The sequence below is a fragment of the Rosa chinensis genome, chromosome 3 (assembly GCF_002994745.2).
Source record: "Rosa chinensis cultivar Old Blush chromosome 3, RchiOBHm-V2, whole genome shotgun sequence".
NCBI lineage: Eukaryota > Viridiplantae > Streptophyta > Magnoliopsida > Rosales > Rosaceae > Rosa > Rosa chinensis.
In genome coordinates this window covers 5056845-5068490 of record NC_037090.1, presented here as the reverse complement: position 1 = coordinate 5068490, position 11646 = coordinate 5056845, and the positions used below count along the sequence as shown (strand labels likewise).

The 11646-nt window shown below is 37.0% G+C and overlaps 2 protein-coding genes across 5 annotated transcripts; one reads left to right on the top strand and one right to left on the bottom strand.

Annotated features, from left to right (window-relative positions):
• Window positions 1-347: 347 nt before the first annotated feature.
• On the bottom strand, window positions 348-5361 carry LOC112192430. 2 transcript variants are annotated; one of them, XM_024332169.2, is made up of 4 exons: window positions 5201-5361; window positions 4977-5026; window positions 3143-3988; window positions 348-2693 (listed from the first exon to the last, which is right to left on the bottom strand). In XM_024332169.2, the coding sequence occupies exons 2-4, from the start codon at window positions 4980-4982 to the stop codon at window positions 714-716; spliced, it is 2832 nt and encodes a 943-aa protein (XP_024187937.1). In that variant the 5' UTR covers window positions 4983-5026; window positions 5201-5361; the 3' UTR covers window positions 348-713. The 2 variants fall into 2 exon arrangements, with proteins under 2 accessions (XP_024187937.1, XP_040372481.1); XM_040516547.1 differs by lacking the exons at window positions 4977-5026; window positions 5201-5361 and adding an exon at window positions 4500-4913.
• A 2750-nt stretch (window positions 5362-8111) lies between these two features.
• LOC112191712 (probable methyltransferase At1g29790) lies at window positions 8112-11510 on the top strand. Of its 3 annotated transcripts, XM_024331114.2 has the most exons (4): window positions 8112-8306; window positions 8491-8587; window positions 9319-10803; window positions 11077-11510. In XM_024331114.2, the coding sequence occupies exon 3, from the start codon at window positions 9384-9386 to the stop codon at window positions 10791-10793; it is 1410 nt and encodes a 469-aa protein (XP_024186882.1). In that variant the 5' UTR covers window positions 8112-8306; window positions 8491-8587; window positions 9319-9383; the 3' UTR covers window positions 10794-10803; window positions 11077-11510. The 3 variants fall into 3 exon arrangements, with proteins under 3 accessions (XP_024186882.1, XP_024186881.1, XP_040371846.1); XM_024331113.2 differs by lacking the exon at window positions 11077-11510 and having other exon boundaries at window positions 8113-8306; window positions 9319-11004; XM_040515912.1 differs by lacking the exons at window positions 8112-8306; window positions 11077-11510 and adding an exon at window positions 8369-8387 and having other exon boundaries at window positions 9319-11004.
• Window positions 11511-11646: the final 136 nt, after the last annotated feature.

Here is an 11646-nt window from a genome sequence, read left to right as displayed (position 1 = left end):
CAGTTTCTTTCTTTCTTTCTTTCTTACACCAAAAAGACCTAGTTCAGCTATGTTGGCCTGGTGGGTGTTTCATCTCCCTAGAACAAACTTCCAGTCATGTACACCACAATATACATTTTATGTTTCTTAATGTATAATAAGAATGATATCAAGACCAATTACTGAGCTTCGTTAAGACTTCAAGAACTATGATGTAAATAGAAACCAACATAAAAATGTCATTGTGAGGATATCCTTTCTGCTAATGTAAGGTGATAACAATTTTCTATCAGCACTCGATCCACTTCGGTAATAGGGATCCACTTCGGTAATAGGTAAACACCAGGGACATCCAAACGTGCATGGGATAACAATATCGAATTCCTTGTTCAAACAAAGAAGCAATGTATGATAGTATACCATAAAACCAATATATGAACCACTACAAAGATGATGAAGTCTTAAGAAATAAGAAGAGGCTGTAGTTATATGAGACAATATTACTTATATAAACTATTAAACTTGCTAGATAGCTAAAGCAGGTGCTTCGTCTCGGTATTCCCTCTATCATTGAACTAATTTTGACAATCCTAACATGAACATCTACACCTTAATGCGATCTGGAAGACTTGCAGTTACTGCTTTGGCAGCTTCGAGTTCCACTTTTCAAGTCAAACGGAAATAGTAGAATCTCACCAGGAAACTTCAAGATGAAACAAGTCTTCAAAGATCCGCTAGTAGCTAGTGAGCCACTTATCTGTCATTTGATCAAGAGGTTTCCTGACTGTATCTTTGTTAGCATTGCAAGCTTCATTGATTTCCATTTCTTCCTTTGAAGTCACAATTCCACCTTCAGTATCAGGAGGGCTTGAAGTTGCTTCGACTCTGCTGCGGACCTTGTGGGACTTGCGAGAGGGTCGTGACAATGAGCTTTCTCTCATACCAACATCTTTCTTTTGTCTAGTTTTAATACTTAAGTACCCATTTGCAAGAGCTTCCATTGCTTTAGTGGTTAGCGGTCGGTTCCTGGTGCTTTGCCTCCTAGAACTCATGTTAGAGATTCTCCGAGAATCATCAACAGGCTTTGTTCCACTAGATGAAAGGCCTGAACTATTTGCATTTGTCTCATGGCTGAACTCAACACATGTATCACCATCTGTTCTATCCACCAAATCCTGAGGTTGGCTCAGGTTAGATGATGTGTGGACTTGAGAAGTGTGCACGCCAAAACAATCTCCACTGCGAGTTTCCAAACTGCTCTCCTCTTCTAGACTACCTTCAGCCTCAGAAGTACTTGATGATTCCTTTTGTTTAGGACCCACTAGAGCAACAACAAGCGTTCCTGAATTTAGTTCGGTCAATGTTCCATGGAGTCCCACTTGTTCCGACTCCAACCCTTGCGAACAGTTTTCAATGAGGCAACTTGTCTCTGCCTTAACACAAGAAGTTAATTTTCGCCGTTTGATAAGAGGGCCTATGGAATCCGAATGGCTAGATTTAGCTCTCCGACTGAATTTGCTCAATGTACTCTCCTTTGGCTGCTTGTCATCAGACATGCTGATTTTCTGATCCTGGTGGCTCTCCACTTTTTCCGTAGTAGCAGATGTATCCTCATGGCAGTTGATATTGAAGTTATTCAATTCACCGTTCAGTGAACTATCTATAGCATCAGCATTACCTTTTTGCAGTAGATCCTCAGAGGAAATTGCTTCAGTTTCCCAGGAAGTACGTTTCGACTTGAGTACACATTTATCTACAGCTGGCAAGCATCTTATCTCTCTCACTGTTGATGATTTTCCTCCAAAGACTAGACTGGTATCAACAACGGTGAACCTCTTCAGATCACCGCCACTGCCACCATCCTTGGCCTTATTCTTTTTCAATGCCATTTCACCTCTTTGAGTAATATTATTCTGGTACGCCTTCAGTTTATACTCAGACAATTCTTCTTCACTGTCTGTTGAGGAATCGGATTGTACTGAATTAGTCTTCACTTCAACTGGTAAGTATCTCAGTTCCACTATGCCACGTGATTTTCCTCCATGGACCAAACTGGTATCAACAACAGTAAACTTCATATGGTTTGGATTGCTTGTAGAGACTCGGGGTTTGAGGTAGCAAGGACGCTGAAGATAAGATAGATCTTCCTGGTCTGATGTCACCTCTGGAGCCCACCCAACTTCTTCATTCCCAACAGGATCTTCTTCAGCTTCAAGCTGAATGAGTTTTGGTTCAGATGCCACTTTGTTCAAAACATCACTCACAGAATCCAGATAGTGATCTCCCTTTGTCAATTTTCTTCTTGAGTACTTCTTTATCCCAGGCAAAAGAAAAACCAAATAATGTTCGGAACTGACATAACCTCGGTCCTTGGGTTGCTCAGAGTGCCATCCATTTGCCAGCAAACGGGGCCACACAGCCTCCCAAAAAATGTCGTTACATCGAGCTTTGCTCAACCGAACTCCTCCAGTCAAAAGCTTCACTATTTCAGTAAATGTAAGAGAAGCAAAAGCTTTACCATTTGGTACTCTTGGAGCTGGAGAAATAGGAGTCTCTTGATTATTCTTTCCAGGCTCTATGGCAAAGCCTGTGAGGTCTTCTTCCCCTTTCCCAATTCCCACAGCTTCCACAAGTACATGAATGCCAACTGTAGATTTTAAAGAGGAGACATATTCTTCTAGCGAAGTTCTTCCTTCTGCAAACGACCTATAGCCCTGATAACAGATCAGATGGGAAACGAGAGTGAGAGACATAACGTTTACCTCTCAAATAGATCATGACTATATTTAGAAACATCTGTACAATGTCTATACGTAATTATTTGGGGGAAACACATTCACAACAAAGGTTAATTACATATGACAGAGAACTACTGAGCTGCTGAAAACAAACTTCCAACAGATAAAATCCAGCAGGACTTCTAGTCATCAATTGTTGATTATGTTGGTGAACAGTAAGGGAGCAATGGAGTGGTGAAACCATTGGTGTTCACAATGGTATTAACATATCTTGAGTGCACCATTAAAAGAAATATGTTTATTCCGGCATATATTTCATAGGAACGAAATTCTATCTTATAATTCAACTAGCCTAAATGCATTGCATTTCTAATCATATTCTAGGACAGACACAAAAAGCTGGACAGTGGTGAATTAGTAAGTACCTCCAACAAAGTGATTCGTGATTCCTCTTGGACATGAGGAATCATACGAGAAAACAATTCTTGTTGCCTCCACCCCGTAAAAATTTTCTCGCCAATAATGCATTTCCTTTTTCTACCTTTCTGACAATCTGACCATCTGTAGTATTCTTCAGACCTATAAAATATTCCATAGTAAAATGACATTATTTCTCCTGTGGTCTTGTGCTCCATGAATCTCTTCACCTGAATGAAATTCTTCCCAAAAATGTATAAGCCAAGAAGAAAACTATCAGCTTCAGCATCACTCCAGGGTTCCCTAGATGAATCAGGAACTAGAGAACAGCTTTTGCTTCTAAGCAGCTGATGTAAATGCCTTTCTTTCTGCAACAATGTTCTTAAACTTGCTGGTCTTGAATCTTCTCCCTGACCCAACCCAAAATCCAAGGGATCAGCATTGAGCTCTGAACTTTTCTTCCTTGATCTCTTATGAATCTTTTTTTTCTTTCTAGCTTCCAGAAACTTCTTTACATTAAGTGTGTCGTCAGGGTTAGTTGGAGAGTCCAACCCTTCAGCTTCAATGTTATTCACTCCTTTGACCCATGCAATTGGGATGGGTAATCCCATAAGAAAGGAATGGGAATCATTGGCAATTTCTGTATCAGCGGGATTAGTCAAAAGCTTAAGCTGCTCAGATTCCATTGTCTCCACCGTCATAAAAGGAATTTCAACCTGATACTTGCCACCAACTCGGGGAATAATATGTTGATCTCCAAAAACATTGCTTGTAGGAGTATCTGAATTAATCAGATCTTCGATAGGTGTTTCTTTGGAGGAATTACCCACAAGATCCGACTCAGCTGATTCCATCTGCCAAAGAATATAGAAACAAAGATACACCAATAAGGAATCGAAATGCCACTAAACCTTCTCTCCTTCATCCTAGAAGCTATCATGCAAAGTTTAACCTATGAAACTCATGTATCATAATAGTTAGAAATTACTTTTTTCATTGAGAAAAATATTTATGCATTTGCAATGGTACTTTCCAACCCATAAAATGCACAACCAGAAAAGAACCAGGTTTCTTAGAGAACAAGCTCAATGAAGCAGTACTAATTTCTCTCAACTAATGTACACCAACAATAACTATATCTACAAGATCTTTGTCTGGACAAGGAAAAATCTGCAAGCCTTTATATTTCCTTATTGAAATCTTATACAATACTGAGAAAGATAGAATCAAAATCCTCTCCCAATTAAAAGAAGCAAAACGAATAACTGAGAAGAAATATATTTGATCACCCACAAAAATTCACAAACTGCACGTTAATCTAAAAACCCATTAATTATCTATTCTCAAATAACTGGAAAACCCAACCTTCACTCTAAGCCAGCAAAACCCATCTGTAATACAATCAGAGGATTTCAATACCTCAAAACCAAAATCCATAACTGAACCAGATCCATATTCACATAAGATACAACACCAAACGCCAACCCCCATGTCAAAGCAATAAACCAGACGCTATGTCACAAAACAAAAGCCAATGAAATATCTGAAACCAAACGTTGAGTGTAGTCTCCAAAGCTAAGAGAAGCTAATATGCAATCACAAATTATACAACCAAACCAACACACAGCTTTATGGGATCGAAACCAAACCAAACCAACCACAACTCAAACCCCGACTTGTACATATAACCCAAACTTTGATTCCAAAATCTCATACCAACCACCAAAATTCAGCTCATATCAAACGGCAGAAGCACACAAACCATAACAACAATGCAAACAGTTGCCTCACGATGGAAACAAGCATTGACATAGAGAGAGATAAATTCAGTAATGAACTAACCTCCATTGAAGAGCTCGAAAAACGTCAAGAACCCACGTGAAAGACGAAGCCTGGGCAAATGGGTTTTGGTGTTAGGCTTTGATTCACATCAATTATCAAGCTTTACTATATATGGAACCGCATCGAAACCAAACCAAGTACAAGGCTACAAGCAATAAATACCAACAACAAAACAAGCACTAAACACAAACAAAACACAGAAGAGAGAGATAGAGAGAGAGTACCTGGTTCAAGAGAGTTGAACTCTCATAGGCGTGAAATCACAATCACGAGGTTAGAAGGAAGGAGGAGATGGACAGAGAGGAGAGGGAAGGTGAAAAATCGAAGTGTGTTTGTTTGCATAGAGAGGAAGAGAGGAGACGAGAACATATATATATGGTCTCGTGTCAACAAAGAGTTTAGTACAAAAGAGAAATAAGATGGCAACAACAATAGAATGCTTTTCATGGAAACGATTAGGTGATTTTGGCTATTCACACTCCTAAATTGTTATTATGCAATGCATGATTTATGATTTTAGTAAGAAAGTAGGATTTCCTTACGTTATAATACTTTGGGTGCACACAGATAAGTCTGGAGTGTCGATAGTATTGCACGAAAATAAATGTTACCAACCTCAAAACCGTAGAGACATTAACCTTTTATATGGTCATTGGCAATTACTCTGACATTCGAGAAAATCAAACCAATTAATGTTGTATACCAAAAATTGTTTTTCTACGGTGCATGATTTGTAATTTTAAGAATAAAGAATTTAAAAAGTAGCACTTTATTACGTCATAATACTTGGGGAGCACACAGATAACTCCAGAGTGCTCGTAATATTGCTCAGAAAAAATCAACGCTACCAAACCCCAAACTGTAGATACACTTAACTTGTAGCACTTTATTACATCATAATATTGAGAGCGCACACAGATAAATTTAGAGTGCCGATAATATTGCTCAGAAAGAATCAACGCTACCAACCCCCAAACTGTAGATAAACTTAACTTATATAGGTCATTGACAATTACTATGGTATTCGAGTAAATCTCACCTGTAAGTGTTCCATGCAAAAAATTATTATGTATATGTGATACGTTATTTTTAGAGATGTATTTATTTTCATAATTAAGTATGAAATATAATTTGATAATAATAATAATAAACAACTATCCAAATAATAAGGCAATTGTCGGGTTTGAAAAGAATCCATTTAATCACTAGTTGAAGCTGCTATTAGCAACATCAAAGTGGTATAATACATCTTAACCTCATGCAATTTCAATATTTTCTGCAATTCCTCTTGGTTAGGTACCCCATTAGAGGATGTTGTATACAACTATTTGCATGTACCCTCCCTCGAACTTTGATTTATTATTATTATTAGGTAAGTTTTTTTTAAAACAAATTATGTAAGTATTTTATATGATTAGTTTCAAAGCTACATGCAATGCGACCTTCAAACTTCTCAAAATTAGACTTGTTGGCGTTGGCGTTGGCATTTTAGGACTTTTTCTTCTCCTACAAACTACTCGAATCGCATAAGAACATGTGTTAGTGCGCTAGGGTTTTAAAAATTAATTTGGACGACCATAAGTTAATGCAATGCTAATCTTCCCATGACCCCATCCCTAGCTAACAAAGTGGCTTAAGCCAAAAGGATTAATGACGAGAATTTCAATAAATTTGTATCACTTATTTCCGGTGGTCAAGATTACTCGTGCGTTGGTAGAAATGAAACTTGTTATATGCAAAATATCTAATGAATTTGTCTAATACTTAAATATTGAAGAATATTCTTCTTTTACGATTGTTTTTTGAATTTTCTTATCTCATAAATTTTGCCTTTAACGGAATACTGAAATTTCAAACTAATTTTTTTATGAACTTTAAAAATTGTAAAAAAATAACAATTGCTTCATATTTTGAGTTCCACTAGTTTCAAAAATGTTCAAAAACCATTATATGCTGGTGGGAAAATTTTGGTTAGAAAATATCAAAATTATTCTATGCACCAACAGTACAAATGATCCAACACTTATAAGATGATCTCAACGCTTGATATTTATAATTAATATTTTTACTAATAACCTAATAGTGTATTTAATATAATCTAACCATCCATTTAGATCTGTGCAAGTGCACATCGGTGCACTGAATCCTCCCCCCAGAAAATAATGACATACAATTTTGCCCAAAAATCATCCGTTATAGTCCACAATTTTGGAGAGAAATCATAGTCTTCGAGAAGGTTTTTTTTAATTATTTATTTATTTATTTTGAGCAAGTTATGGGTTTAGCTTTCACACGGTTAAACATTAACTAGTAATTAGTGTAAAGTTTCAATTTTTTTTTTAAGCAAATTATGGGTCTAGCTTTCACACGGTCAAAGATTAACTAGTAATCAGTGTATAGTTTCTATTTATTTATTTATTTATTTTGCATTGAGAATGAATAAATAATGTTATATTTAATATTATAAATTACTAATTAGAACTTGAGTAAGAGTTTAAAAAAATTAGAGTCAATAAAATGACTCCAATTGCTAAAATGATGTTATGGAACGTGGAGCATCAGTACATTAGAGAAAGTATAAAATTTTCTAACACTACTAAATATTATTTATCAAGTGTGAATTCTACCAAAGGCACAAGTTTTATTTAGTGGCTTTAGCCTCTTGTTATATATTTTTTCAATGAAATCAATTACCATTTAAACCAGACTCTCAATCCAATTGGTTTACAGTTCATTCACTTTGACAATTTACTCAAGGGTTCATATAATGAGTCTGGTAAAAAAAATTCTACATATTTAGAATTAGCATCTATATTATTTCTCCATCAGTCTAAACAACACTCTTGTGCATATGTTGAAAGAAGTTAATTCCTTAAATATTACCTACATTTTCATAAATCACCCAAAACTACATCTTAAAATCTGTACACACACACATCACAAACACCAATCTGAGAAGGAACAATTTGTGGATGTATTTCTCTTCAAATACCAATTTGTGTCAAGTACCATCAATTTTTAATATAAAGGACATTGCATGTGATGATGTGAACAAACTCATCTCTTCCTGTCTCGGTGCCAACCCTCCTCCATGGAAATCAAACCCGATCCAAAATGTCACGCTCAAAAAAGTTCATCCGGGTCTGACGACCCGACCCGACCCCTGGTCAGTCACGGTTATTTGAGCTACCCGGCTCTCACAGTCAACGCCTTTCATACATTAAACAAAGCTCAGATTGTGCAGAAGATTTACTATTTTAATTTCTACACATTCATTTCTGATCACAATTCCTTCATGGAGATTCGTGCTTCAAAGTTTCTTACTCTTGAGTAAGAATCATGCTTCTTCATATATTGAATAAATCAAAATAACATAATTTATTGACCAATTTAATCAATTTTGGCAACTTAGTAAGCTTCAAGATTACGAATTTACAGCTCTAAAAGCTCAATTGGCAAGTGTATGTGGAGTGTTTTCCAAGTTTTCACTGAAAGATTCAATCTTTTTGTTTAGGTTCTTGTGGGAGAGAGTTGGAGTGTGTGTTCAATTTTGCACCGGAAGATGGGTTTGGCTCCAGTTTGATGCAAGTTCCTGGAGATTCTTCATCTGGGTATGTCTAAATTTAGATACTTTATGTCAATTTTGGTTTTACTAGTTTGTTTTTACCTCCATTCGCCTATCTTTGATTTGTTCAAGGAAGGAAGTTTGAGTCTTTTACTTTGTGTTTGATTTTGTTTTGGCTTTTGGTATGAAATGGTAGTATTGCAGTAATGTTGCAGTAATGGGAGTTGGTTAAGTCCTGAAATTTTGCAACTCCTTCATGTGTTTTGGCTTTATTGAGAGAGAAATTGGTTGATTCTTTATCTTTCCAGAAATGATTAGCTAATGTGTTGAAGATAGAAGTAGTCTTCATTCGGATTCATGTTGTACGAGACATACAGAGTAGTTTGGTTTCAATATCACTCTAAATCTTGGGTTTTGCATTCTCTGATCTCACATTATATGTCTTAGATACTAGAGTATTCAGAATCACCCTGAATCTTGGGTTTTGTGTGTTCTGATTTCACATTATATGAGTCTTAAATACTAGAGTACTGGATTTACTCCTCATATCTATTAGACTTGTTACCATGAGAATAATCACTTGGTGAGGAGATTTATTAGTCTCCACTCTCCAAACAATAGGACCAGTGCGCTGTCTCTCATTCTCTTTCCATAGATTGTCAGTAACCGAACGATACATGATTGTAGATGTGTAAATTGCAATGTGGCTTGTAGTGACTTTGAGATATTAAGCTCAGTTCATTTCATATAATTGCTGAGAATTATTTTCTTAACCAGGTTGAAGAACTGAGAACAGAGAGGACGGAATTAGAGCTTAGCTGAAGTTTTTTGCTTCATTAAGGATGAGGAGGTCGTGCCTTCCCAAATGCAGATTTGGTAGGATAATGGGATGGCTCCAGATCTTATTGGGAGGGCTTGTTATAATTGTCAGCATATCCAGCCTCTTCAAGTTCTACTCTGCTGGATTTTTCTTGCGCAATGAAGACATATGCCGACATGTTTATGGGGTCAGAGATGAATATGGGGGCTTCGACATAAAAGCTCTGTCTGATCGAGTGGGGGAAGTGCTAAACAAATTGGATAGTTTACAAGAAAAGCTTGAGTCAGCTGTGCAGCAAATGGAGAAGAACAAAGATGTCTTGCATACAACTAATATCACAAAACTGGAGTTCAAGAAGTATCTGGAGGAGCAAGTAATCAGGCCTCTTTATAGTGCTCACATTTCTCTGAGACTGATTCGGTTACCTAACCCAGAAGGTATTAGAAACTCAACAATGAAAGAGGAACCTTTGATTAATACTTTTGTGATTGAAGAGATAAAGAAGTATATAACCCCAAAGGAGAGTAGAATTGGGAAGATTAATATATATGGTACAGAGAGGATATACAATACGATAGGACATGCTTGTGTGTTGTACAAGAAAGAGTTGGAAGAGTACATGAACTATGACATCGGGTCTTATTGTAACGATGATTGGAACTTGGCTCAGAAGCTGATGTTTAATGGTTGTGATCCTTTGCCGCGGAGGCGATGTTTGACAAGGGCCTCAAAGGTCTATCAGAAGCCTTATCCGATCAATGAGTCTCTGTGGAAATTGCCGGATGACAGAAATGTGCGGTGGAGCAATTATCAGTGCAGGAACTTTCAGTGCTTGATGAGCAATAATTCCAAGAGGGGCTATTCAAAGTGCGTAGGATGTTTTGAAATGGAGAAGGAAAAGCTTAAATGGATGATTACCAATAAATTGCTACCAGTTGATTTCCTGATCAGTGAAATTTTGGCTATTAAACCTGGGGAGATAAGAATTGGTCTTGACTTTGGTGTTGGCACAGGAACTTATGCTGCAAGAATGAGAGAAAATAATGTTACGGTAGTCTCTACTGCTCTTAACCTTGGGGCTCCTTTCAATGAAATGATTGCATTAAGAGGTTTGGTTCCGCTGTATGTAACATTGAATCAGCGTCTACCTTTCTTTGATAATATAATGGACTTGATTCATACCGCTGGGTTTCTGGATGGCTGGATTGACCTGCAGTTGCTGGATTTCATCCTGTTTGATTGGGACCGAATTCTGAGGCCCGGCGGATTGTTATGGATTGACCGGTTCTTCTGCAATAAAAAGGATTTGGATGATTTCATGTATATGTTTCTGCAGTTGAGATACAAGAAACACAAGTGGGTTATTTCTCCCAAATCAAAGGATGAGGTCTACTTTTCTGCAGTGTTAGAGAAACCTCCAAGAGCAATCTGATCAATTCATTGTATGGAACTTTCCTTCTATTGGAATTTACTTTTGTCTAGTCATGAACATACTGGGAATAGGATTTCACTTATATGTGACTTGTCTTTGTTTTCCTAATTGACTTTTGGTTGATAGCTTGGATTATGAGATGTCACCTAAATTATGGCCATAAAGTGTAAATCAACATGTCATAAGTTGAATTGTAGTACTGTTAAATGCCCATGGTTTCTTATCAGTCCTTTTTTCTCCCCACAGACAAACATAGGAGTTTTAAATTCTTCTTCTTTTGCAGAATATACTTAAACACTAATTCAACATTTACATCCGGGCCAATTATATTATAACAGCAGGGGAAGTGGGGAACCTCTACTTTTTGCACCCTCACAGAAGAAAGGAGCAGAAAGACTGCAGGAAAATAGACCAAGTAATTGATAATGTATGCTCCACTTATCTTTTCAGTTGTTGATTCCTTTCTTCAACTCATGAGTTGTTTTTGTCATGGATAATACTTGGTGCACAACCGGGATCAAAGCATAATCAATTTCGGAGTCTTGGGTCATGCGTGATCAAAGAAAAATTGTCTTCACATGGTTTGTACCATAATTCAAACTCTCACCAGTTACCACCATGCTTGGTCAATAGTTTGAGCTATAAATTTTCATTTTCCTGAATTGAACCTTCTCAACATGAATCCTGTAAAACTGATAAAGAAATTCAGTTACGGAATTTGGATGTTGTGCTTCATACCACCTAAGAATTCAAGCATATACTTAAAAGAAACATTCTTTTGTTTATTCGCAGTACGTGTTGGGCCCAGGGCCGGCCCTGAGGGCTGCCGCCTCAGGCCACTGGCTCTTGGGGG

Excerpts from the sequence above, each read along its gene's own strand:
- LOC112192430 (XM_040516547.1), bottom strand. The coding sequence starts at position 4,625 with ATGGGGGTTGGCGTTTGGTGTTGTATCTTATGTGAATATGGATCTGGT. Across the intron at positions 3,989-4,499 it reads TTTGCTGGCTTAGAGTGAAG|ATGGAATCAGCTGAGTCGGA; the intron begins GTTGGGTTTTCC and ends ATTCTTTGGCAG. Across the intron at positions 2,694-3,142 it reads CACGAATCACTTTGTTGGAG|GGCTATAGGTCGTTTGCAGA; the intron begins GTACTTACTAAT and ends ATCTGTTATCAG.
- LOC112191712 (XM_024331114.2), top strand. The coding sequence starts at position 9,384 with ATGAGGAGGTCGTGCCTTCCCAAATGCAGATTTGGTAGGATAATGGGA.